This window comes from Phocoena sinus, chromosome 10 (genome assembly GCF_008692025.1).
Source record: "Phocoena sinus isolate mPhoSin1 chromosome 10, mPhoSin1.pri, whole genome shotgun sequence".
In the NCBI taxonomy this organism is placed as follows: domain Eukaryota; kingdom Metazoa; phylum Chordata; class Mammalia; order Artiodactyla; family Phocoenidae; genus Phocoena; species Phocoena sinus.
Window position 1 is genome coordinate 10,194,806 of NC_045772.1, and position 27,731 is coordinate 10,222,536.

At 52.8% G+C, this 27,731-nt stretch overlaps 1 protein-coding gene across 2 annotated transcripts; it reads left to right on the forward strand.

Moving 5' to 3' along the window:
• The first annotated feature begins 652 nt into the window (after positions 1-652).
• BAIAP2L2 (BAR/IMD domain containing adaptor protein 2 like 2) lies at positions 653-27,684 on the forward strand. 2 transcript variants are annotated; one of them, XM_032647058.1, is made up of 14 exons: positions 653-832; positions 1,928-2,003; positions 2,718-2,804; positions 3,288-3,349; positions 11,982-12,053; positions 12,277-12,393; positions 13,182-13,328; positions 22,772-22,924; positions 23,228-23,366; positions 23,534-23,756; positions 25,792-25,950; positions 26,284-26,491; positions 26,957-27,000; positions 27,295-27,684. In XM_032647058.1, exons 1-14 carry the CDS (start codon positions 782-784, stop codon positions 27,641-27,643), a joined length of 1,887 nt encoding a protein of 628 aa, XP_032502949.1. In that variant the 5' UTR covers positions 653-781; the 3' UTR covers positions 27,644-27,684. The 2 variants fall into 2 exon arrangements, with proteins under 2 accessions (XP_032502949.1, XP_032502950.1); XM_032647059.1 differs by having other exon boundaries at positions 27,201-27,434.
• The last annotated feature ends 47 nt before the right edge of the window (positions 27,685-27,731 follow it).

Below are 27,731 nucleotides of genomic sequence, written 5' to 3' on the forward strand. Positions count from 1 at the left end.
TCAGAGCCTGAGGGTGTGCAGAGGCGGCCGCCAGGCCCGCCTGCCCCACGGTGGAGGGTGAGGGAGAGCCCCACTTGCCAGAGGAGGGGATGAGACCCAGAGAGGGCAGGGGGCTCGGGCACCGTCACACAGCAAGTGACCAGGGCCAAAGCGTGCCCGCAGGTCTGTGCGACTCCAGGGTTTGTGCTGTCCCGTCTCTGGGCGGGCGGCAGCGGGCGTAGGAGCCTCAGCTCCTGGGCTGCAGGTCTGAGGGGCTCAGGGTAGAGAGGGGGCCTGAGAACAGTGACGAGCCGTGGGTGACTTCCGCCTGCAGGGAGGGTCTGGGGGTGGTCACTGCACAGCTCGAGCCCAATAGGGTGGGCACTGTCCAGTGTAGGCAGGTGGGAGGGCAGGGGTCCCCCAGAGCTAGGGGTCCCTGCTGGCCTGGGAAAGGCTCTTCCTTGAAGCGGGGGTGACCCAGGAGAGTGGCCATCCACGCGTGCCCACCGGTCCGCGGCTCAGAGGGGTAAATAATTGAAGCGCAGGTCACACGAACCCGCCCGCGTCACAGAATGCCTTCCCCACCGGGTCTGGTTACGCCCCAGATCGCATTCTGACATCCCTGGCTGGTGAATAATTAAGCTGCCACCTCCTCCTTGGCCAGCCCTCCATCTCTGGGTCCCGCTCTGCAGCCTCCTTCACAGCCCGCTGAGCAGTGGGCGTTGGAGGGTACCGACCCCCGGTGCTCCCAGGCCTGCTAGTGCCACCAGCCTTCTACTCAGCGCCCGGGTGCGCCCACTCCATGGCCCCCGAGATGGACCAGTTCTACAGGTCCACCATGGCCATCTACAAGGTGAGTGTGTGCGTGGCCCAGGCCCCGGCTGCCGCCCCCGCTCCCAGGGCTTGAAGGTCGGCCAGCTCTGGAGGACAGAGAGTGAGCATAGCAGCAGCTTGTTCCAGGAAAGAAGGCCTAGAACCAGGCTGGGCTGAGCAGTGGGCATGGGGGTGGGGGTCCCTGGGGGCAGTCGGCCACTCCAGCCCCAACCTGAGGCTCCCAGAGCACGGGTTCAGCCAGTGAGTGACAGGACTGCTGAGACAGACTCCCCAACACTGGGTGAGCCAGGACAGCGCCCAGGGTGGCCTTAGCTGGGAGCAGGGGGCCCGCCCGAAGAGCCACCTGGCCGCCCCAGGGTAGGGGAGTCTCTCTTTGTCTCTTTCTCTCTGTGTCTCCCTGTCTGTCTCTCTCTGGTTTCTGAGCCCCTCACTCAAACTTCCTACTCGACTCCAGGGGGGTTGCTGCGGTCTCCATAGACATTTACTGAGCACCTACTGTGTGCAGGACCCTTTCAACATGTAAACCTCACAACACCCTATCTTTGAGGTAGAAAATAATCACCCCATTTGATAGATAAGAAAACTGAGGCCAGAGGGGCTAAGCAGCTAGTTCAAAGTCACCAAGGGAAGAAGAGGGGCTGCTGAGATTTGAATCAAGACCCAAGTCTAAGTCCTCTACACAGGGTGCTCTCCAGCTGGCCATGGCCTGCGGCGGCCCAAGGGACTCGGCCACAGCCTTGCTCCCCAGGGGCTCTTCTTTGAGCAGGGCAAGGTCTGCCCTTGCCCCTGAGGTGGCTGAGCTCAAGGCAGCGTTGAGCCACGCCCAGCTGGGCGCTGTGACAGACCACAGGCTTCAGCCAGTGGGAGGAGAACCTTCCAGGCACAAGTTCCTGCTGGGCAGGTGGTGATCTGGAGCCGGCCAAGGGGACCCCGGTCTGGATCCTGGCCTCTGAGGTCCTTGCAGCCGAGAGCCAGAATTCTGGGTGACTCCAGGTTTCTAGGCGGGCTCCCCTGAGTCAGGCTTCTCACTGGCGTTGGGGGTGCCCTGATCCTGAGGCCCATCATTCTGTCTTCCTCTCCCCATCTCTACCCTCCCACCACCCTTGGACTCCAGAGCATCATGGAGCAGTTCAACCCCGCCCTGGAGAACCTGGTGTACCTGGGGAACAACTACCTCCGGGCCTTCCACGGTGAGTGCCAGGCCCTGCAGGCTCTCAAAACCCCAACGACACACACTTCTCTGTCACCCTGATGCTGCCACTGAGCCCACTGCCATACCCAGGCCACCTCTGCACCCCCAGCCTGGCACCCTGACCTGCCCCCCTTCCAGCCACCTACAGCCAGACCTCACCACTCGCTCAGCGCCTGTGCAAACAGCTCCCAACTCCCCCATTTCCCAGCCGCTGCCCCACCCCCAGAGCTAATCAGCAGAGGGTTGTGAGCCACCTGCCGGATGGACAAGCCAGGGACACACCCAGAGCTGAGTGTCACCCGATCCCTCCCCTCACAGCAGTGACCTCAGCCCATGCCACCCCCAGCCCCACTAGATGCCTCACAACACACCCGCCCACGCCCTCCTGGGCACACACAGATGCCTGCACCCCGCCCCCTCCCAGACAGACACAGGCCGAGGCCCTGTGCTGGGGGCAGCTGCCCTGCGCCCTGCCCCGCAGGGAGAGCCCATCCCCCGCTTTTTCACCCCCCCTCCTCCACGCCCCTCCTCTGGCCGATGCCCCCTCTCCACACACGCCGCCCAGGGCACCCCGTCCCTCTCACACACACCTACACCAGAGCCCGAGGCATCGCCTCCACACTCTCTCCTGCCCGAAGGAGAGGCCTCCAGAAGTGGGGAGGGGCACATGGAGGAGGCGTCTGGGGCTGGACGCGTCCCTCTCTCCACGCAGCTCTGTCTGAGGCGGCAGAAGTGTACTTCAACGCCATCCAGAAGATCGGGGAGCAGGCCCTGCAGAGCTCCACCTCGCAGATTCTGGGTGAGGCACGCCTCTTCCCCTCCATCTCCCCCACCCATCTTCTTAGGCCTGGGGGACACTCCTCCTAGCCCCCCTCCCCCCGCCCGGCCTCCTCCTGTGTTCCAGGCTCTGGGCCCCCCTCTGCCTGCCTCCCTGGTGCCTCCCCTCAGGCCCAGGACCGGCCTTGCCCCCCATTCTCAGGTCCCAGAGAGGGTTCCTTTTACAGTCTGGCCCTTCCAGGAAGTTCCCCCCAAAGACAGAGGTCTTGCAGCCCAAGGCCCAGAGCCCAGACTCTTGTCTGGAGCCAGGGACCCTCCGCTCCCCTCCCTGCAGGACTTTGCCACGGCTAGGACAGGTGCTGCCAGAGGTCCTGAGTCGTATGGGGAACCCCTGGAAATTGATCCCCAAATCCAGCCTTGGGCAGGCCCTTCTGACAGCTGCTGGTGGGAAGAGGGTGGGCAGGGTAGGTCCCCGCACTGAAGCTGCTGCTCTCCGTGCCTCCAGGTGAGATCTTGGTGCAGATGTCCGACACCCAGCGGCACTTGAACTCTGACCTGGAGGTGGTGGTGAGTCCCAGACCCCACAGCCTGGAGGGGTCACTTGGGAGAGTGGGCTGCGTTCTATGGGGGACGAGGGCCTCCACACCCTTCCTCAGAGAGGACTTTAGTGACATGACAACTGCGGCTGCCCTTCTGGGCACCTGCCAGGGCCCAGCTCTGCTGGGCACATTTACCTGCACATCTTGTTCAAGCTCCAGCAACCTGGGAGGCAGGTGCCATTTCTATCCCCATTTGACAGAGGAGGAAACTGAGTCTCAGGGATCTAGCCACTCGCCCAAGATTCCAGAGTGAGTGGAGGAGCCAGGAAGCGAAAGAACCGTCCCCCACGTGCATCAGGCCCTGCCCCTACCTGCCTCCCCAGGGAGCAGCCAGTGATCTGACCTTACACACCTAGGAGAAAACCCTTCTACGGCCCTGCCACCTGCAGAACTAAACCCAGCCCCTCGGTAAGGGGTTCCAGGTCCTGCTGAGCCAGCAGCCTCCCTGGCACCCCCAGTCACAGCCCAGCCAGCCGGAAGAGCTGCCCTCTGCAGACACGCCTGGCGTCCCCACCATGGGCTGCTGTCACGCTGTTCTCTCAGCCTAGGACCCACCCACCCCCACCCCTGGTGGCCAGCACAGTCACCCCCTCCTCCAGGAAGCCTCCCCTGACTCCTGGGCAAGTTCAGTCTCTCCTCCCTCTGGACTTCAACAGATGCTTCTATCCATTCTTAGCAAGTAGTGGTGAAGAAAACCAGCTCTGCAGCCAGAGCACCTGGGTTCAAAGCCCAGCTCCACCAGTTACTGGCTTTGTGACCTTGGACAAGCTACTTAACCTCTATGGCTCAGTGTATCTGTCTGTGAAATGGAGATAATCATAATAACTGCCTTGCAGGATTCTTGTGAGCATTAATTGTATTAATAAGTATAAACTATTGACCTTGGCACCTGTAGCCTTCTATGTACCTTAGCGATGATCATTAGAAGCAGAATTTGCCCCCATCTCTATCCCTGCCAAGGCTGGAAGCTGTGCCAGGGCTGGGACACGGTCTTCTCTGTAACTCCAGGGCCTGGGACAGGGACCTGGCACCAAGCAGGGCTTCACTGACTGGGAAGGAAAGAATAAGCTTTGAAAAGGGAGTGGGGCTGGGCCAGAGGGAGAGGACCTTCCAGAGGTTGCCGTGGGCTGAGCATGTGCAGAGCATGACATCAGGCAGAAGAGAGCTGGGGATGGGAGGCAGGCAGAGAGGGAAAGGTGGGCGGGGCTGGCTGCGAGGAACCTTGGAAAGTTCGGAAGGAAATTTCAACTAATCGTGGAAGTGCGCGGTTCTCAAACGTGTGTGTGGGAAACCACTGGAGGTCTGGATACTCTTTGGGGACACCATAAAATACTCATCAGTTTGGTAACCATGTTGAAATGGGGAACAAATTCACCAGCAGAAAACGTGCATCCACTACACTCGATAAAACCAGGACCCTGGGTTCCTCTCCTAGGCACTTTGAGGCTTAGCACTAAGCCCGTGCCACCTCCTGGGGCTTGGGCGGGGAGTTACAGAGCATGGGTCACGCTGGCAGCCTGCAACTTCCTGTCCTTGTGTCTGATGGCTCTCCATGTCACCTGTGGCACACCTGGGCTGGACGCAGACGAGTGTCACCCAGGCCTGCTCTGTAAGGAGAGCTGCCCTCTTTGGGTACCAGTGTCTTGGCTGTGACAACAGGGCAGGGCCCTTGGCCAGAGCCATACTGGGCCGAACACACCAGAGGCCACCTCCCCCTTGGGCTCATTCATTCGACAACTATTTACTGCCCTGTGCCAGGTACTGCTATGGGTACTGGGGATACAGCCCCCTGCTCTGCCCAAGGGGGAACCAGACAAAACCCAGGACAAGTAAGTGAGTACAGATGTGATGTGTTAGATGCAAAATAAGCTATGGAGAAAAATAGACCAGGGAAGGGGGGTAGGAAGTATTGGAGGGATGCAATTTTTAACAGATGTGCTCGAGATGAAAGGCACTAGAAAGGTGACATTGAGAAGAGGCCTGATGGAGGTGGGGAGTGAGTGGGAGACACCTGCAAAAAGAGTGTCCTGGGCAGAGGGATCGGCACATGGGAAGGCTTGAGGAGGCCCACGTGGCCGGAGTGGAGGCAGCGAAGGCCAGTGTGGAGATGACCAGCCGCTAAAGGGGCCGGGCCTTGAGGGCATTGTCGGAACTCCGGCCATGCCTCTGAGTGTATTGAGCAAAGGAATGACAGGATCTGACTCAAGTTTGGTTTTCAAAAACCAAAGCTTTTTTATTGTAAACTAAAATACAGGCGTAGAAAGTGTCACTGAACAAATTCGAGCTTAATGAATCATTACAAGGCAAACCACCTCTGAAACTCCCACCCGGGTCAGGAACTTTGCCAGCCTTTCCTGGAGCCCTTCTACATGCCCCCATCAAATCACAGACCCCCTCTTCCTCCAAAAGGGACCACTGGTCCGACACTGCCTTGTGTTTCTTCGTAATTGATCACCCAGTTGTATGTCCCTGGATGCTAGCATTTGTCTTGCTCGCTCTCTTTTTAAATATGTCTTTGAGTCTCTTTTAATCTACTGGCCCCCCCTCCATCCCTTTCTTTTCCTTACCATTTATCTGTTGAAGGGCCTGGGACCTTTTGACCTGTTGGTTTTCCAAACATCCTCATGCAGCTCAGCTTGTTCCTCTGTCCTCTGGACCCAGAAGCTTGATCAGACTCGGGTTCCATCCGTTTGGCAAGACTAGAGTGGGTGCTGGCTTCTTCCATCAGGAGGCTTGTGGCTCCTGCCGCCTTGTGACGATAACAGCAATGGAGGCTGTGTGTCCGCACCCACTCATACATGGGAGTTACGAGATGCTGTTATTCTGCTCTTTCACTTATGAACTGGAATATTTCTCTAAAGAGACGTTTCTTCTTATGTGCTATTTTTTACCCAGTGGCACGCTTCTTATGGGAAAGACAGGATAAAGGCTTATTCCCGCCTTGTCAGCTTCCAAGATCATGAATTTTCTCCCTGCCATCCTCTGAAGGTGACCGGTTAGCTTTATTTTTTTTACTAGTACCATCACTATAATATTTTTTAGTATCATATTTTTTAGTATCTAGTCAGTCTCATAGATCTAAACATATTTGTTGTGTTTTACTCCTTTGCCATCATTATTTCACTGAAGTTGAAAATGTCCCCGCTTTGACCAGCAGAAGCCTCTTCAGTCTGGCGCACAAGTTCTTTGGCGTAACTCTCATGGTTCGGACAGTCTCCTTGCCATCCAGCCTGACAAGATGTTCTGCCCTCATCTGGTACTTTGCTGCTCTACACATACAATCAGCCATCTCCCCATGAAGCCCTGTTTTTATTCTTTGCTTTTAGTGGAAAGTGGTATTTCAAGACCATAATCTGGGCACTAGGGGTGTCCATTGGGTTGATCGTTGCTCCTAGGCTTTTTCAGTGGCCAGTGCTATACATACATACATACATACACATGTGCATATAATAGATATGCTACATATGCCTAAATACATAGATATATGCCTAGATACATACATATATACGTAGATACATACACACATAGATACATACATACATTTGTACAAACATATATATACACATACATACGTGACAATATATATATAGAACACTTCATAAATTCATACTGATACTTCCAATTCAGATTCAGCACTAGATTTTTACTTAACCTCTTCCCTATTCCACCAGTATCTCTTTTGTTCCACATCAAGAATCCTAATTCTTGGGAATTCCCTGGTGGTCCAATGGTTAGGACTCCATGCTTTCGCTGCCATGGGTGCGGGTTCAATCCCTGGTAAGGGAACTAAGATCCTGCTAGCCGTGCCGCGCAGCCCAAAAAAAAAAAAAAAAAAGTCCTGATTCTTAAGGATACAGAGAATGAAAGAATAAGAAGATCCCATAGTTACCGTTTGTTTTATCTCATGTTACATATACACAACAGTCTCTGAATAATGATAGTAATTCTACCACCACCAATATGATTTCTGAGAACTGTTAAAATCTGTTTAACGTTTGCTCTCCCCAGCATCTCCCCACTTTCAAAATACAGGCATGCTTTGGAGATATTGTGGGTTCTGTTCCAGACCATTGCAAAAAAGCAAATATCACAATAAAGAGAGTCACACAAATTTTTTGGTTTCCCAGTGGATATAAGTTATGTCTACACTATACTGTAGTCTATTAAGTGTACAATAACATTATGTCAAAAAACAATGTTCATACCTTAATTTAAAAGTACTTTATTGCCAAAAAATGCTAACCATCATGTAAGCCTTCTGCAAGTCGTAATGTTTTGCGATAGTAACATCAAAGATCACTGATCACAGACCACCGTAACAGATTATGACAATAATAAAAGTCTGAGCTACTGCGAGAATTACTAAAATGTGACACAGACACAAAGTAAGCAAATGCTGCTGGAAAAATGGCACCGATAGACTTGCTCGACGTAAAGTTGCCACAAATCTTCAGTGTGTGAAAAACGGAGTATCTGCAGCTGCGCTTTGTCTACACTGTCAGGACCCAGAGGTGCTGCGCCTTGCTTGCTCCCCTTTCACCTTCATTGATCTTTGTTTACAAGTAACTACATATTTAATGTTCACCTCAAACCACGTGTCCATGTCTTGCTCGTCGTTTTGGCCTTGTTCTGATTGTCCCCACAGGAAGGGCTCGTGTGAACAATGTTCTCTGAGTTCTGACACCAAGATAACAGCTTGTTCTCCTTATACTTGAAAGTCAGATTCGCTGGATATAAAATTCTTGGCTCAAATTTCATTCCTTCCTCCCTCCCTTCCTTCCTTCCTTCTTTCTCTTTCTTTCTTTCTTTCTTTCTTTCTCTCTTTTCTTTCTTTTTCTTTCATCTTGAATGTTGCTGTTGAAAAGTCTGATAATCTATTTCTTCCATTGTAAATCACTTGCTTTTTTTGCCTTAGATGCCCAATATTTTTCTTTTTCTTAAATCTGGTAACTTTTCCAGACTATTTCTTGATATTGGTCAGTCTGGGACAATATTCTTAGTTATGTGGTATCCTCTTTCAATATGTAGTTTGAAATCTTTCTCTTTTTTTAATTTCAGGAAACTTGTCTGGAGTTACAATTTTTAGACTTTATTTTTTTGTTCTCTTTCTCTGCGTTTCTTCTTCAGGGACTCTTATTATCTGTGTGTTAGACCTTCATAGCCTATCTTCAATATTTGTCTCTTCCTCTTGGCTGAATGGAGCCCGTATTGTCATATGGATGAGACTGGAGTTTGGGGAAGGATCTGGGCTGGGACATACATCTGGGAGGCATCAGCCAGTGGACTGCATGAGCTCACCAAGGGAGTGGTGTAGATAGAGAAGGGAAGAGGCCCATGGCTGAGCCCCCGGGGCAACTCAACCTTCGGGGACCAGGGAGATGAGGGACACAGAGAAGAGGCAGCTGGGGCGTGTGAAGAAAACAAGGAGAGGGTGGTGGGCTGGAAGCTGAGGGAGGAACTTGTCTCAGGAGGAGCGAGTGGCCAACTGTGTCCAATGGTGATGAAGGGGCAAGTTGGGTGAGTCCTGAGAATTGATCATGGGGCTTAGCGAGGTGCCGTCTCGGTGATTTTGAGAACAACACTCTTTCTGGCGTGGTGGGGCAGGAGCCTGATGGAGGGTGTTCAAGAGCAAATGGGAAGAAAGGAGCTGGGGTCAGCCCAGAGAGACAATTCTTCCAAAGGGATTTTCTTGAATCAAAAGCAAAAGGATTTCTCAATTTACTGGAATAACTCGATACATAGAACTTGCAGTGCATGTTCTCAGCAGGGGGTCTGCTCTCAGCTTCTGTACTGAGGGGCTCACAGGACCCCGCTAATGGAGCGTGTCCCAGGGGGAGGGGAGCAGGGCACGGCAGCCTCTGTTCTGACTTGCTGGGAATTCCTCAGCCTGCCCTGGATTTGGTGACTTCGTTGTTTCAGAAGCCACCGGCTAGTTATAGGCAGTCCTGTGGTTCCCCCACAGCGGGAGTTCAAAGTTCTCTTCAAGTATCAACATCTTATTAGATCAATTTCTTTGGGAGCTTGACAATGACTTTCCATTAACCCACTGATGCCTGGGCCCCGTCTGATTGGGGCATCCTGGGTCTGTGTTTTCTATGCTGTTGGCGATCACAGCCAAGCCCTGGTAATGAGAAGAATTACAATCCACCTGTCCTGCTCTAATGCATGTTTCCGTGGCGTGACATAGTCCCTATGCGACTAGAGGCAGGAGCCGTACCCTATGACGTGGAAGTGGCTTGTTCATAAGTGAGGTTTCCTAGGCAAAGGGAGGGGAAAGTTAGGATTTAGGAAGAAGGGTAAAGCCCCCAGCTTGTCTGCTGCACTGACAGCAATAGCCCTTCAGGCTGTATTTTTTTTTTTTTTTTTTTTTTTTTTTGCGGTACGCGGGCCTCTCACTGTTGTGGCCTCTCCCATTGCGGAGTACAGGCTCCGGACGCGCAGGCTCAGCGGCCATGGCTCACGGGCCCAGCCGCTCCGCGGCATGTGGGATCTTCCCGGACCGGGGCACAAACCCGTGTCCCCTGCATCGGCAGGCGGACTCTCAACCACTGCACCACCAGGGAAGCCCCAGGCTGTATTTTAAGAACATTTTAAAAGAGCTGCTGCACCCAGGCCTCCCTGGGGAGGACAAGCACTCCCAGCCTCCCGGGGCTCTCAGCTGGGGTGGGTGTCGCAGCCTCCCATTTCCACCATCATGACAGCCCCACCTCCTCCTGAATCACCTCAACAAGCCAGCTCTGCAGTAATTCAGGTGTTGCCAGTGCGTCCATTCTATCGGTTTTGTGCATTTTTAATATTTTCCGCGGCCTCAGGCGTGGTTCCAGTTCATCTCTCCAGGTACCATTCACCGTCTCTATTAGTGCTCTGGTTGCCACGTTGCCTGGGTTTTGAGCATCAGTCCCAATCTTGCATCTTCCATAAGCCCTGTTGTTTAATTGGGCGATTTGGCAGGATGTGGCAGTTTTTAGGAACATATGTCCTGTGTTGGAGCAGAACCTTGAACCGGGAGGTCCCGCAGGTATCGGTCAGGAAGGGTCACTTCCTTACTGCCTGGATCCAGCAGAAAAGGGCCCCCATGGGGCAGAAATGGGGACTCAGAGGCTTGTAACACTGATCCCGTGCCACCCCCCAAAACACACACTGGCAGCCACACTCAGGGGTTTAAGGCCCGGCTCGTCCTGAGGGGGCCACACCCAAGCTCCCTTATAGACCAGCAGTTAGCAAGGTTTCAGAAAGAACTGTGGAAGAAAAACTGAGAACTTTTATAATTTACTGGTCTTTCCCGACGACCAGCATTCCTTTTCCTGAGGGACAGAGCTCCCAGAGCACAGCTTGGGGACCCCTGTGGCAGGAGCCAGGATCCACCCAGGGTTCTTTTTTTTGTTTTTAAAGTCTTTATTGAATTTGTTACAATATTGCTTCTGTTTTATGCTTTGGTTTTTTGGCCGCGAGGCATGTGGGATCTTAGCTCCCCGACCAGGGACCGAACCTGCAACGCCCTGCATTGGAAGGCGAAGTCTTAACGACTGGACCGCCAGGGAAATCCCCCACCGAGGGTTCTTGAGCAGGGACTCCTGAGGGGAAAGGCCAGGCACACAGAGAAGGCTGAGCAGAGTTGGAAGTGTCCCCAGAGGCGGCAGCAGGATGGGAGATGCTCCTCTTTGCAAAGAGTACAGATGGAAGGATTTAGGTCTGATGTCTTAACAACAGGGAGTGACCCAGGGAGCACTGATGGGGGACACAGGGGAGCATGCCAGCTGGCCACCAAGGCCCACAGAATCAAGCTCATTGGGTTCTAGGGCTGGACCTTAGGGACCATCTGGGCAAAACTTTCCCATTAAAGATGGGGAAACTGAGGCCCAGGGAGGGGCAGCAACTCATCCAAAGTTACAGGGCAAATTGGAGGCAGAACCAAAACGGCTAGAACGAAGCTTTTCTGAGCCTGAGCCCAATAGCCTTCCTGGTCCTCCTGGCCACCCAAGTGGTCAGCCACCTCCTTCTCACCTGTCACGGGAACCTGCCACCCCAGTGAAGCCCTCAACAGTTGTGAGCTCTTTTGCTGGGCCAGGCCCAGCCCACAGTGCTGGGGACACAGAGATGGGACAGACCTGGTTCATGCTGCCCGTACAAACAGGCTATGACCAGGGGCCCGGCAAGAAATTCCATCTTATGGCTGGAGGAGCGAACAATGAACAAACAAGTTGTACACATGCCAGAAACAAAATGAGAGAGCGATGAATTCTGCCTGAGGAGTCAGGGGGGCCTCCCAGCAGAGGGGGCAGCGAAGCTGGTATTTGAAGACTGGTAGGAAATTCCAGGCATAATCAAGGCACAGACTGAGACTAAGAACCGGAAGATGTCGACACATTTATGGAGGATGTGTTTCAAGCCAGGGACTGCACTAAATGTTTTGTATGTTTAACCATTTAATCCTCCATCCAAATAGGTGCTCTTGTTTTACCCATCTCTCTGATGATTGGCGAGGTGCCTGGTGTGTTAGGAATGCAGTGGGCAATGTATTGGAGTGAGCAGTGCAAGGAACTCTGGGGCCTGGGGATGATAGGGCCGCCCTGATCACCCCCACCCTGCACTCCACACAGGTGCAGACATTCCACGGAGACCTGCTGCAGCACATGGAGAAGAACACCAAGCTGGACATGCAGTTCATCAAAGTGAGTCTGGCCACGCATCCTGGCCCCACAGCCCATCACCAGCAGGACCGTCTCTCCCCTTTTGAGGGATGGGCACACTGAGGCCAGTGCTGGGCATTGACTGGCCCCAGGTTATACATGTTCCCAGCTGAGTCCCTGCCCCTGTCCAGTACTCTGGCCCATAAGCCAGGTGCCTTGAGCTCTTTGACACGGGGGTCTCCCTCCTCTCTCCACCCCATCCAAGGACAGCCGCCAGCACTACGAGATGGAGTACCGCCACCGAGCCGCCAACCTGGAGAAGTGCATGTCCCAGCTGTGGCGTATGGAGCGCAAGAGGGACAAGAATGCACGAGAGATGAAGGTGCAGGGGCTGGGGGCGACACGGGGCTCCGAGGGGACCCCCAACACCCGCTGGAGCTCTCCCACCCAGCACCGGCCCAACTCCAGGAGCGTGTCCTGCCCCACCCTGTGTGGCAAGCATAGCTGGAGAGGTCAGCCAGCCCCTGGCGGGTGGGCATCACTGTCTCAGGGACACCCTCAGCGCCGCTCCTTGTCCTGTCGCTGCCTGGCCCTCCCCACACTCCCCTGGCCTCCTTGCTTCTCCTACTTCGTTGAGAAAACCTGAGGCCCTCAGAATCCACCAGCAGCCCCGCCCCCCTCCCCCTCCCTCCTGCCCCCTGGCTAAGGCCAGCCCCTCCTCCCGAGCTCAGGGCCCCATCCTTGGCCTCTGCCTCCAAGACCTCTATCTCCTTTCCTGCCTCCTCTTCTGGCTCCTTTAATAAGCTCATATCTCTCCTCTTTGAAATCTTCGCTCCCAAGTAGGGGGTTATTAATCAATTAATTTGCATTTTCATTAAACCAACTCTCTCACTTCTGTGCTTGGCCCTGTGCCAGAAGGATGGCTCCGACACCAGTCCTACCTGGGAGAAGTGCCCGGGCCAGAGGGCAGGCAGAACCCAGGCTCGTGAGGATGAGGATACACATGAGAGGGCAGGCCCAGAAGCGAGGGCAGGCTGGGTGCTCAGGGGCGGCTTCCGAGAGGAGGTGGCTGGTTCAGGAAGGAGAGAGAGGCTTCAGACAGCTGGCACTCGTGGGAGTGGGATGAGGGACACACCCCCTGCCTCCAGCCAGAATCCCCTTTCCCCCCAGGAGAGCGTGAACCGGCTGCATGCACAGATGCAGGCCTTCGTGTCTGAGAGTCAGCGGGCAGCTGAGCTGGAAGAGAAGCGGCGCTACCGCTTCCTGGCTGAGAAGCACCTTCTGCTTTCCAACACCTTCCTGCAGTTTTTTGGCCGGGTGAGCTGGGGCTGGGGGACAGCTAAACGAAGCCTTCTGGGGGCTGTGCTCTCTGTGAGCTGGCTGTGCGTGGGAATTCCCCTCCCTTCCTCCCCATTCCCTTCTTTCCTTCCACCCTGGAGATATTTATTTTACTTATTTACTCTCTCCATCTATTTCTTTATCCGTATCATCACATATTCATTCATTTATTGTCATGATTTTTTAAAATTCTCACATTCACTGATTCCTGCATTTATTTATTTTTTTTTTTCATTCCTGTTTACGTACTCTCACTATTCACAAAATCATTAACTCGTAGGTTTACTCAATTACTGTCTATGAATTTTCTCATGGTATTTAAATCTTCTATGGTCTTGCTTTGTCTGATCTGCTGGACTATTGTATTTCTAGTGGATTTTGCTTTCTGCATTTAGCTGCCATGTTGTTTAGTGCTGTGGGGTTTATGACTTGACTATTACACCTTCTCTGTAAATATTGCCATTTATGTATATATCTCATAATCCAGTCTGATACTTTTAATTCCACTTTTGACCAGTCTGACAGTCTATGTCTTCCACTAGGAGAATTCAGTTCATTCCCGTTTAACCGAACAACTGATATACCTGCCCTATTCTTTCTGGATAACTTGAGTTAACTGTATTTACTTTGTCGTTTCCTCTTTTTCTCCCATTCTTGTTCTCATCAGTTTGATAAAATATACATTCCTCTGTCAACTTTAACAATATAATAGCCAGTTATTCCACCAGCAAAAGCAAGCTTATTCAGGAACAGTCAGAGGAACTGCAACTCAAGTTACCTGAAGTATGGCAGACCACGCGCAAATCCAGAGAACAGGGACTGACAGCTTGTTTTATGGGGAAACGAGAGGAGTTGGGAGGGGCTGTAATAACCAAAGAGTCCATTGGAGGAAGCTGGGAGTCCAAAGTATGGAGGTTTCTCATTGGTTGGGCTGCTACAGTCTGATTGGCTGGGCTGTCACAGGGGTGGGGGTTGGGGGAGAAGTTTTCTTCTGCTGCTGGATAACAAAGTAGGCACCAACTTCCTGTGGGAGATGTGGGCTTGCTTCTCTTCCTTCTTGGAATAATTGAGGCTACGTGGCAGGGTATGTGAGCTCCCCCTACAGGCCTGCCCCTACCCCAATTTTAGCTGAGAGTCATTTAATTTATTTAATTCCACATCCTTCTCCCGTTTATTATTTTGGAAAGCCTATTGTTCTTTTCATCTCTGCTCATGGTGACCTCACTCTGTGACCCTCATCATCATATATATTTGTCTATTATGTTTTTCAAAAAATAATGCCCACCCCCCCACACACACACTACTTGGTCCTTTGCTTCCCTCACCCCATAAGGGGAGACCTTGAGAAGGATTTTCCTGCCCTCCCTGATGCTCTAAGATGAGGCTTGTAAAGTCTGTACTCCTCTTCTCATCCTTCCAAACCACCACCTCTTGGTTTTGCCAAGAAACTTCAGGACTTTTAGTTCCAGACCCTCACTAGTCACTTCTTTGCACCATGGCCCTTCTATTTCAAGGATCCGTACTTAGATACATGTATTACCACGGCCAGTGCACCACCATCGTCCACTAACATTTCACCGCACATAGGATCAGATACAATGCTTACCACTGTTTTCAATCCTTTTCACCTTCCACTGTCTTGAGGTTTCTGTTTTGATTAATTGGCATGGCTGGAGAACTTGCAGGAGTGTTTTCTGCATATACACTGTCGGAATCCTTGCATCTCTGCAAACGTCTCACTTTTACCCTGCGGGTGAGGGCATATTGGCTGGTTGAAGGAGCTGCAGCCTTTTTTTTCTCATGGTCCAAGATGATTTGCCCCTGTTTTCTAGTGCTCGGTGTTGTAGATGGTAAGTCAAGTGCTGGTCTGTCTGCTTTCCCTTTTAAGTAACAGGCTCTTTCTCTATGGATGTTTCGAGATTTTCTTTGTGTCCTTGCGACTCAGGGACTTGTCCCGGTACCACCTAGATGAGCGCCTGTCGGTGGCCCTTCAGCCTGCAGGCTCAAGTCTTTCTTCAGGTCTGGGGAGCTATTTCCTCTTCTGTTTCTTTAATTATCATCTCTCTGCCATCATTACCTTTTCTCTTGCTGGAACTCCAGTCATTTGAGCCTCCACATCTATGACCATCTTCTCCCCCACCATGTCTATTTCATTTCTTCTTGCTCAGTATTTTGAGATGTTTCTCCTCCTTGATCTGCAAGCGTCTGATTCTGTTCTCAACAGGACTGTCCTCTCTCTCTCTTTTTTTTTTAACATCTTTATTGGAGTATAATTGCTTTACAATGGTGTGTTAGGTTCTGCTTTATAACAAAGTGAATCAGCTATATATATACATATGTTCCCGTATCTCCTCCCTCTTGCGTCTCCCTCCCTCCCTCCCTATCCCACCCCGGACTGTTCATCTGTTCAATTTTAAATCTTAACATCATGCTTTGTCTGGGTAAGAAGGTCTTTGTTTTGCAGTAAGTACCCTTATCAAGTCCTTGTTAAGCTTGTCACTCCCTCCTCTCAGCTGCCAGGGTGGTTTGCTGTGTTCTCCTTGCTGACCACTGGGTCCTCCACTAAGTGCCTTGTTTCTCTCCTTTGCCTCCTCATGGTCCTGTTCCCACTCTGGGTTGAGTTGAACTGCGAGGGCTCAGGCAGTGGTGCTGGCAAATGTGGGGGGGGGGGCAGGAGAATGGAGCAATCTCTACCCAGTGGGACCCCACTCTGCCCCAGGTCTTCCTTTTGCAAGCATCAGCTGTCACTCAGCCTCTCATGTGGAGAACCACAGCAGACAGGGCTTCTAGGGAAGGTTGTACAGGTTGTGTACTGCACAAGGAAGCCTGGCTGAGAGTAGAGCTATGCTCTGCTCTCCAAGCTGAACATACTGGTGCAGACCGTGTTTGCCTGAAGAAAGGAGCATCATTACCTTTGCCATCCTCTAAAGAAGCCATCCTCTAAAGAAGATGTGATATATATATATATATATATATATATATACACACACACACACACACACACACACACACACACACACACACACACACACTGGAATATTACTCAGACATAAAAAATGAAATAATGCCATTTGCAGCAACATGGATGGACCTAGAGATTATTATATTAAGTGAAATAAGTCAAAGACAAATATCATATGTTCGTTTGTATCATTTTTTGATTCCACATATATATATCATATGATATATGATATATGTCATATCATATATGTGGAATCTAAAAAATGATACAAATGAACTTATTTACAAAACAGAAATAAACTCACAGACATAGAAACAAACTTATAGTTACCAAAGGCGATAGCGGAGGGTGGGGGGAGAGTTAAATTAGGAGTTTGGGATTAACATATGCACACTGCTATATATAAAAAAGGTAAACAACAAGGACCTAATATATAGCACAGGGAACTATACTCAATATCTTGTAATAACCTATAATGGAAAAGAATCTGAAAAAGAAGGTATATGTGTGTGTGTGAATCACTTTGCTAACACAACATTGTAAATTAACTATACTTCAATTTTTAAAAATTTATCAAGAAGGGCTTCCCTGGTGGCGCAGTGGTTGAGAGCCTGCCTGCCGATGCAGGGCACACGGGTTCGTGCCCCGGTCCGGGAAGATCCCACATGCCGCGGAGCGGCTGGGCCCGTGAGCCGTGGCCGCTGAGCCTGTGCGTCCAGAGCCTGTGCTCCGCAACGGGAGAGGCCACAACAGTGAGAGGCCCGTGTACCGCAAAAAAAAAAAAAAATTATCAAGAAAATTAAAAAAAAAAAGAGGCCATTCTCTCACCAAATGTGTAGCCACCAGGCTGTGTCCATCCAGACAGAACATCTGTTTCTAAATTACAAAGAAGGACCTTAGGGGCTAGCAGCTGCCCAAGCCTATGGATGGCTGGAACTCAGGAAAGCCAGCAGCCCCTCTCAGCGCACACTCAGGAGGGACACTTGATGTTGCCCTACCCAAGTATCTCTGTGACTGCACTGCTTGGGCCCCTGAGCCCTGTTGCCTGGCCTCTCACTTGCAGATCCTCAGGCCCCGAGCCCACTGGTGGTCAAAGTTCTGTCCTGCCTTCTGTGAAAGTCCAACAGGGGCCAAAGCCTCCCAATCACCCTTCTTGCATGTGGACTTGCCCACCTCCCTGGCCTGGCTCAGCTGTTGACCCCTCTGGGGAGGGGGATGATGGAATCTGCAGGAGGGGAGGGGCCAGGGCTGTTGGGAAACCATCCTTCCATCATTCCCTAAAAATCCTTGCATTTTTCCAATGTCATTTGTTCATTCATTCATTTATTGAACACAGAGTCTTTGAGCCCAGATGACATATCAGGCTCTGGTTCTATTTGGTATCTGAGAGAGACCCACCCAGCCAGCCAGCCTCTCTTTCCTGATGCCACAAACATGGGCTCCGCTGCCCCTCCCCCAGCCTCATTGCTCTTTCCATTACTTTCTATTTCTTTGTAGTCTTGTTTAGTTTCTATATCCATTTCTTTGTATTCTTGTTCAGTTTCCCAAATACTGTGCCCTGGCTGCAAATTCTGGCAAGTGATTTCATTTCTGAGTCTCATTTCCTTATCTGGAAAAGGAGGGAAATAATCACCCCTGCGGAAGGTTGGTGCGATGGTGGAGCCTGGCCTATGCAGGAGCCCAGCGGGATTAGGTCCTCCTGCCCCTGCTCTCTCCCCTCCAAAGACGAAAACAAAGGCTCCCATTCAGGAGACCCGAGTGCTTGCCGTCAGCTGCCCCCAACAGCCGGCAGCCGCCTCCCGCCTCCCCACCTCGGGGTCCTTACCTTGCCAGGTCCTCCCTGAGTCTCTGTTTCTGATCCCAGGGACCCTCTGGTGCAGAGCAGAGGTGGGAGACGTGGCCAGATCCAGTGACTGATCCCAGCCCCGGCTGACATTCTCCCACTCTCACCGCCGCACCCAGCCCCGGGCTCAGGGCTCGGCCTTCTCCCACCCTACCCCACCCCCACCTAGTGATCCTTCAGGGAGGAGCTGCTGCTTCTTCCTTTAAGCAGTTATACTGAGATATAATTCACACACCATGAAATTCACCCATTTAAAGTGTGCAATTCAACGGTGTAGTATAGGAACTTCCGTGGTGGTCCGGTGGGTAAGACTCCACGCTCCCAATGCAGGGGGCCCGTGTTCAATTCCTGGTCAGGGAACCAGATCCCACATGCTGCAACTAAAAGATCCCACATGCTGCAACTAAAAGATCCCACATGCTGCAAGTAAGACCCGGCACAGCCAAAATAAATAAATATTTTTTTTAAAGTGGTGTAGTATATTCACAGAGTTGTACATCCATTGCCTCAAGTCAACTTTAGAACATTTCATTACTGCTAAAAAAAAAAAAAAATCAGTACTCCTTCGCGGTCATTCCTTGATCCTCCCGTTCCCCCTTGCTCTACGCCGTCACTAATCTACTTTCTGTCTCTATAGATTTGCCTCTTCTGGTAATTTCATATGAAGGGAATCATACAATATGTGGTCCTTTGTGACTGGTTTCTTTCCCTGAACGTCATGTTTTCCAAGTTCATCAGTGTTGGAGCATGTATCTGTACACCATTCCTTTTTATCGCCAAATAGGATTCCATCATCAGAATGTGCCACATTTACTTACCCATTCATCAATTGATGGACACCTGGCTTGTTTCTACCGTTTGGCTATTATGAATGGTGCTGCTATGGGTATCCACGTAAAAGTTTTTCCGTGGACGTGTGTTTTCATTTCTCATGGGTATATAGGAGTGGAATTGCTGGATTGTATGGTAACTCTATGTTTAACTGTTTGAGGAACTTCCACACTCCTTCACCATTTTACATTCCCACTACCAGTTTATGAGGTTTCCAATTTCTCCACATCCTTGCCAATACTTGTGACTGTCTGTCTTTTTGATTCTAGCCATCCTAGTGAGTGTGGAGTGGTATCTCATTATGGTTTTGATTTGCATTTCCCTGGTGGCTGAGTATCTTTTCCTGTACTCACTGGCCGTGTGTACATCTTCTTTGGAAGGAAACTCCTTTCCGCCTGTGTCTTGAACAGTTAGCCCCCAACGTTAAGAGGAGAGCTGACTCCTCCGTTGGCTGCCTCCTGCTGAGTGATCGCCCCCTCAGGAGGGAGCTGTGGATTGAATGAACCAGACTTCCCCTAGGTACGGGGGAATAGGTAGCATGTTGTCTGACCCAGCTGGGCTTTAGGACATACACGATCTAACTCCTAAGACAGTGAAGCATAAATATTTACCTGTTAAGTATATCTGTACGCCGAGTGCACAAGATTTAAAGAACTCTTAAGTGCCTGAGCACAGTAAGGTGTCTTTCTCATCTGCCTCCAATAATCGGTCCTTGCTTAGTCCAAGTCTAGTCAATAACACGCCTTTCTACCTCACCGTCAGCTTCTCTGGGTTTATCGCAGTTGTGTAAGTATACCTCTAGGATAAATGCCTAGAAATGGGATTGGTGAGTCCAGGGATATAAGCATTGGCTGTACCAATTTACACTTCCACCAGCGATGGCAGAGATTCCCTGTTTCCTTGACAACAGTATGCGGGCAAAGTTTTTGATTTTTGGTAATCAAAAAGATAAAAATGGTATCTCAGTGTAGTTTTACACTTGTTACGCTTGTCTTATAAGTGAGACTGACATCTCTTCATGTTTCAGAGCCATTTGATTTTCTTTACTGTGACAGGTCAGTATCTTTTCCTCCATTTTTCTTATGAATTTGTAGGAGCTCTTTATATGTTACTGAAATTAGCCCTTTCATAGTGATGAGTTGCAAATTATTTTCCCAGTTTGTTCTTTATCATTTGATTTTGCTTATTGTGAATTTTGCCGTGGTAAAAAACTTATTTTTATTTAGTCAAATTTATCAGTCTTTTATAGTTTAGGGGGTTTGTATCATACTTAGAATGGCTTTTCTTTTTTTAATATTTTTCTTACATGATTAATTTAATTTAAAAATTTTTGACTGCGTTGGGTCTTCATTGCTGCATGCAGGCTTTCTCTAGTTGCGCCGAGCAGGGGCTACTCTTCGTTGCGGTGCGCGGGCTTCTCATTGCGGTGGCTTCTCTTGTTGCAGAGCACGGGCGCTAGGCGCACAGGCTTCAGTAGTTGCGGCACGCAGGCTCAGTAGTTGTGGCTCACAGGCTCTAGAGTGCAGGCTCAGTAGTTGTGGTGCACAGGCTTAGTTGCTCCACGGCACGTGGGATCTACCCAGACCAGGGATCAAACCTGTGTCCCCTGCATTAGTAGGCAGGTTTTTTAACCACTGAGCCACCAGGGAAGTCCCAGAATGGCTTTTCCACTCTGTAAATATTTTTAACATTCTCCCCTGGTCTCCTCTATGTTTCTTCCCAACCACTGGCTAAACTGCCTAAAGGCAGGGCTGAGGGGAGCCAGTGAAGTTGAGTGCCGTCCAGGCCAAGACTCAGTGCTGAGGCCATTACTCCGAGAACCCCCTAGCACCCTGGCAGGCACTTTCAAATTGGACAAAAACCCTTTTTTAAATACGATAAGCAAAACTTAATGGTCTCACTTTGCTTACTGCCTCTGAAACAAGCGCACAAAGGCCTTTGGAGTTTTGTCTTGTGCTGTTTTGCTAATTAACCTATGCAAGGCAACAGAGGGGGCAGCCACCTAGCCACCAACTGAACTAACTAGCTGCTCCTGTGACTTGAGGCACTGAGGCTTTCTGTTTTGCTGCCTGAGATCAAATTTTCAGCAGCTGGGCCAGACTGAAGGGAAAAATCATGGAAATGTAGTCACAGGAAGCTTCCTCAAGACAGACGAGTACAGGCCACTCCATTGCTTACTGGATGAGAGACCTCGAGCCAGTCATTAACTGCTCTGACCCTCAGCATCTTCTATGAAATGGAGATAATAATGGCACCTACCTCGCAGGGCTGCTGGGAGAATCGAATAGGATAATGGAGGTAAAGTCTTTAACACTGGGCCTGGTACAGAGTAAATGCTCAGCAAAGGGAAGCTTTTATTATTCCTAAGGTGACAGTCCTGAACTTGGCCTTGAGGGAGCGAGTATTGGAGTAGAAAATGGAGAGACACTGATAACTGGAGAGCAGAGTGTTTTGATTGTACCTAGGATGACCTGAGCGACAACACAGAGAGGTCAATGCCACTGAAAGAAGTTTTATTACATATCACACTTCCCAAGAGAAAGGGTCATGACACACTGCGCAGGGCCACGTGGGAGTAGTACTGGGGGTTGGTCAAGAGGCAGAAGGAGCCAGGGGAAAGCATGGCCCAGAACCTTTGTTATGGTTTCCATGGGAAGGGTTGGGCAAAGAAGGGTAAGCAAGTTTAAGTAAGTTTAGGATTGGACGGTTTGAATAATTTCAGTGGGCTCTGGGCTATAGGGGTTATTCTAATTGTCTGGTACCTGGCTTGGGTGATTTAGGGCAGGGGAAACTTTGGTTTGGTGTGTGAATTAGAAGGAGGTGATTGGGGATATGGGTTTTGGGCTGGTTGGTTTGCATATGAAAGGTGTGCTCCAAGCAAACTGTTTACTATCTCTAGGAATTATCTGGCCCTGTGAGGTGCAGTCTTTTCAGATTGACAAGGCCCCACGATGTCAAAGCATCATAAAGTACAGAAAATTAAAAACATGATTAATACACACAGCAGGTCTAACGTTTAAAACCTTCCCACCCTAAGTTATTATGGACTATGTGGTCAGCGGCTGAGTTTCCTGTCCTTGAAGGTATTCAGGCAGAGTTAGATGCCCGTGTATTGGGGATACTAGAAAAGGGATGCTTACGTAAACTAAACGGATAGACTGGAAAAACTATTTGGATGTCTTCTTTTAGAAAACTACTCAAACTGGCTTAAACAGAAAAGGTGTTTATTATTTTAGTCACTGGGAAGTTCAAGGGTTTCAGGTACAGTTGGATCCAGGAGCACACAAGATGTCATCAGAAATCTGCCACTGTCTGTTGCTTAGTTGAAGTGCCTATGCCAGCTTCGCTCTATCCATTTAGCAAACCCCGTGAGGTGAGAGAATATATTTTTCCAGATGGTTCCAGGGTAAGTTCTGGGACTGGGTTCTTTGGTAACAGTTTTTGGGTAGGTGCACATACCTGACTCCATCTCTGTAGCCAAGCCTGGACTGCACCCTTACCCCTGCATCAGACAGTGGGAGAGCCCCCGTCAAAGCCCAAGACTGAGAGATGGGTCAGGGGAAACTCCTCCAGGAAAAGTGAGGGGCCTTTGACAAAAGACCGGGAGGGCTGGCCAGTGGGTGAACCCAAAGTGACCACAGCGATCTTTGGTTCCTTCCAGCTGGAAAGTCCGGTCATCCTCAGCTTGCAGGGCCCGAGTTCCCGGGTCTAGGATGCCAGTTTTGAGTCCCCGGGATTCTGGGGTCTGCTTGGATCTCGCTGACCCCCGTGTCCCCACCCGGCCAGGCCCGGGGGATGCTCCAGAACCGCGTGCTGCTGTGGAAGGAGCAGTCAGAGGCCAGCCGCAGTCCGTCGCGCGCCCACTCCCCGGGCCTGCTGGGCTCCTTGCTGGGGCCGCCCTACCCCTCGGGCCGCCTGACGCCCACCCGCCTGGACATGGTGAGGCCCTGGGCGCCCCCGCCGCCGCCGTTCAGCGCCCCGCCGCCCCCGGCACCCTCCGCGGGGCCCTGGGGCCTGAGGCCCTCCGCCTGGAGCCTCCTTCCCCCGAGGGTCCCGTCCTTCGAAGCGCCCCTCGGCCGGCCCTTCCACCCCGGCGCGACCTCGGCGCCCCCGTGGTTGCTCGGCCGCAGGCCAGAGAACCCCTACGCCGCCGACGCCTGGGACTGGGGGTGGGGGCTGGACTAGGGCGCCGCGGCCCCGCCCCTCCCCGCCCCACCCTCCCCTGCCCGTCTCCCCTCGCAGCCCCAGAGGCCTCTGGGAGAGTTCGGCTCCCCACGCAGCCGGCACGGCTCCGGCTCCCACGGCCCCGAGCCCACTGAGGCGAGATACGCGTCCCAGCTGGAGCCAGACCGCCGGTCCCTGCCCCGGACGCCGTCCGCCTGTGAGTACCCCCGGCGCCCGAAGCGCAGAGGGAGGGCCAGGTACCCAGGTTGGGGACCCGGGGCCGGGAAGAGGAACCGAGATTGCGCTGCAGCAGGAGGGATCGAGGGTAGACGCCAGGGAGAACTTCCCACCCACGTGCCGCGGCGCTCTCCTGCCCCTCGGCAGCCTCGCTCTACAGCATCAGCACTGAGCGCTCGCGCTCCAACTCTTTCGGCGAGCGCCCGGGCTGCAGGGGCGGCGGCGGCGCCCGGCGAGTCCGCGCCCTGGTCTCCCATTCGGAGGGCGCCAACCACACGCTGCTGCGTTTCTCGGCCGGAGACGTTGTGGAGGTGCTGGTACCGGAGGCCCAGAATGGCTGGCTCTATGGCAAGCTGGAGGGCTCATCCACGTGAGTAGGAGCCTCGGGGCGCAGGGTGGGTTGGAAGGAGGACCGGAAAGCCTGGACTTCAGCTGCAACTGAGTCTTCCAGGATGGAGGCTGTCCCTGGGCCTTCGAACAACCCATCCCCCATCCCCCATCCCCCATCCCCCATCCCCTCCTCGTCCCACACCCGTTTCCTCATCCATTCAACGAGGGTAGGAAGAGTCTCTTTATCAAGTTCAGGGTGGTGGCCCTTGAGAGGGTGGTAGAGGATGGGGAATGGGAAGGTTCTCTCACAAGTGGGAACAATACAGAAACCCTATTGCTTGAGCACCTACTTTGCGCTTTACACTAAGAGAGGGGGCAGCTTGCCTTCCACCCTGAGGGAGTCCACCAAGCTCTGACGGAGGGAATGGACAGAGAGGGGGGCCAGGCGCAGGGCCGGTGCTGGGACCTTGCAAGCTGAGTGTGCTCACCTCCTTGCAGTCAGGCGCAGTGGAAATCCTTAAAGAACATAAACGGGCTGCTTTTGACACCATGAGTAGAAGGGGGAGGCTAGGGAGTACACTGCAGTCGCGGTAAGCCTGGAGGAAAGCAGGGATCACTCTTTCTGCCAAAGAAAAAGGGGAAGGTGGGAGCTTACTGGAGCCGGGCAATGTCCCCCACAGGGCTTTATGGGCAAGAGACTGTGTGGTGCCCACGCCCACTCACGCTAAGGAGAGAGGAATGAACGAGGACAAGAAGAGGGGACGAATGAATGGAGCGTCGACAGGGAAGTCAGCAAGTGCACGTGAGGGCGCTTGCCGAGACGGTCATGTGATTAGTAGACGGACAGGTGGAGGATGGATGAGGGCGTAATGGGGTGAGCAGGTGGATGCGTGCTCCTGTGAGCAGATAGGTAGATGGAAGGGGGCATGGGAGGATGCACGGATGTGGGGTGCATGTATCGATTAATGGGTGACTGGAGAGGTGTGTGGGTGGGTTGATAGAGAGGCGGGCAGGTGGGCAAGTGCTGATGGTTGGGTTAGTGGATTGGTGGTCCTTGAGTGGTTGCCCACGTGGATCATGGATGGGTGACGCATGGATGGGATGACGTGTAGATAGATGGGTGGATGGCAGGTGACCGCATGGATCAGGAATGGAAAGAGGAGCCGGTGGGTAGAGACGCGACTAAGAACACGAGTAGTGGAAAAAACACCTGCTTTGCAGACCCGCATCAGAGGGCAGAGCGGGGTGCCTCCCTGAAAGTCCCCAAAACAGCTGTGTAGCAAACCTCCTGGGGACCTGATTATAAAACCACCCAGATCTGAGCTCTCAAACCGCGTTCCTCGGACATCGTTATTCTTTCTGTGACTCAGGTTAGGGAAGACAATGGCAAGTTTCATCAGTAGGCACTTTATGGTGAAGACAGAAGTAAAACGTTCTGAAACGGTTTTACTCTGTCAGTTTGACTTGAAGTAGCTTCCAGTTACCTATAGGTGAGAATGTTATTGATCGGGTTTGGGGACCTAAGGTGGCTGTTTGGAGGACACTTTCCCAGATGTTCTGCAAGGGTCTAATGGGTTCCGTGGAGTCCGAAAAGGCTAAGGAACATGGATCACAGTGCCTCTGCCTCAGCCCTGGCTGCTCTGAAGATGCAGTAATGAGCCTCCAGCCAGACAAAGACTCCAAGAGCAGGGGGGCTGGGGTCACCGGGACCAGAGGGCCTATGGTGGAGGGCTGGTAGCCAGGCACCCCCGGCTCTGGTTCCCCATCCTCTGGGCTCCTACAGCTGCCTTTGGTCCCCCCAACCGGTCCCCTTTGCCTCACCCTTGTAATCATGTCTGTGGATACAATGCTTTCCTTCCCGGATCTCCAGTTCCTCCTCTCTAAGGCGCCCCAGCCCCTGGTGGGACATGAGGCTGGATGAGTGAATTTGAATGTCAGGAAAGGCCTCCTTCAGAGGATGAAATGAGTTACTCTTAGAGCCAGGCCTGGCACACAGCAGTGCCCAGTAATCATCTGCTCCTCTTAGAAACGGTATTTTGACCACCATTGTCGGGCTTTTTGCTTCCACCCCACAGGAGCGGCTGGTTCCCCGAGGCCTATGTGAAGCCTCTGGAGGAGCTGCCCATGAATCCCATGAATGCCTTGAACCCCGTGACCTCCATGAATCCCACGAACCCCTTGAACCCAGTGACGTCCATGAACCCCATGAGCCCTATGAATGAGCTGCCTTCCAGGTACCGCTGTGGTCAGAGATGGGGCAGGGGCGGGGACTCCAGTGGGGGGTGGCCCCAGCCACCAGGAAGGGCATCTCTGAGCTGCAGTCCGGAGTTAGCCCAACCTCCTTCAGCTCCTGGAGAAAGGGCACCCCCATCTCTCTACGTGTGAAGGTCATGTGTCCATCCCTCTGCCTCCTCTCAGGACTGCCTTCAAGCCAAGTCTCCTTTCACCCAGGGGCAAGGGAGGAGGATGTAGGATGCTCAGGAGCCCAGCAGATGGGGTGGGGGTGGGGGGTTGCAGCAGGGCCTGACCCCTGACCCCCTTCCCGTCCCTCCTTTCTCTGGGCTCAGGTCCTACCCACTCCGGGGCAGCCACAGCCTTGATGACCTCCTGGACCGGCCAGGCAACTCCACAGCATCCTCAGACTACTGGGATGGCCAGTCCCGCTCCCGAACCCCGAGCCGGGTCCCGAGCCGCACCCCCAGCCCCGCATCTACACCCTTGCCTGGCAGCCGCCGAAGTAGCATGGGCAGCATGGGGGTGGCCAGTGACATCAAGGTGAGCCCCCTCCCCCAGTCTGCCCTCAACCCTGGGGTGGTCCGGTGGGCAGGAAGACTGGAGACCAGGTAACCCTCCCTGCCCTGCCATTGGCTCTCTCCAGCCTCAGTCTGCCCATCTGTGCCGGGAGGGCTGGGATGGGCTTCTGAGTCTGGGGTGGAGGGTGGGGGGAATGCATTCCTCTAGTGGATGGGAGCCCTGGGCTCCTGCTGGGAGCACTGGAAAAGGCCTCCCCTGGGGGCGGTGTTAGCCCTGGGAGATGGCACTTTGGCCCAGAGGCTCCTCAAGTCTGAAACTCACAGCATTTTGGGTTTCGGAAGGCTGGACCTCATTTCCCAGAAGCCTGGTGCTGCAGGGGCCTCTGGTCCAGTCCTCTGCCCTGCTGGATTGGGGAGTGGGGGGTGGGGCAGGGGCTCTCTTGCTCTTTCCCCCCCAAACCTGGCCCTCCCTCCCCGCTCACTGCAGAAACTCATGTCCTGGGAGCAGCAACCCCCAGAGCTCTTCCCTCGGTGAGTCCTTGAGTGAGGGTCAGAGGGGGCCGGGCTCAGCAGAGGGCTGTGGAGGGGAGACAAATGTGGGCGTGAGTGGAGGTGAACCGACGGGGACAGGAGGTAGGGGGGACACCTGGCTCAGATGCCCAGCTGCCTTCCCTGGATCCACAGCCAGCTGGGGACCTGGGCCCCTCTTACCCCCTCCTCTCCCCCAACAGGGGCACAAACCCCTTTGCCACCGTAAAGCTGCGTCCCACTGTCACCAATGACCGCTCAGCGCCCCTCATCCACTGAGGTGCCTTCCTCCACCAGGGGTCTGAGGTCGTCCCCCCGACACCTGCCTGGGGGCTGCCCAGAGCTGGCAGCAGCAGAAGCAGCAGCAGTGGATCCAAGGAGCCGGGGCCCTGGTACCGGGGCAGCTGCCCTTCCCCAGACCACGCCCCAGCCTGAGCAGTTCCAAAGGCACCGGCCTGGGGTCTGCGGACTTCAAAATAAAGCAGCCGGAAGTGGGGGACAGAACCATTTCTTCCCCTCCAGGGGCCCCGGACTCTCCCTGGGGGCCTGCCTCATGCCCCCCAACCTCTTTCCCCCTTCTCTGTCCCACTGGGGAGGAGCCCCTTGCACACCCGCCTCCCCTGCTCCACACACCTCCCCTGTTTAACTTTTGTAAACGGTGAGAAATAAAGCAAGTGAGACACGGCAGCGGGACTGGTGGAGTCTGACTTGGGGTACAGGGTGGGACAGGGTGG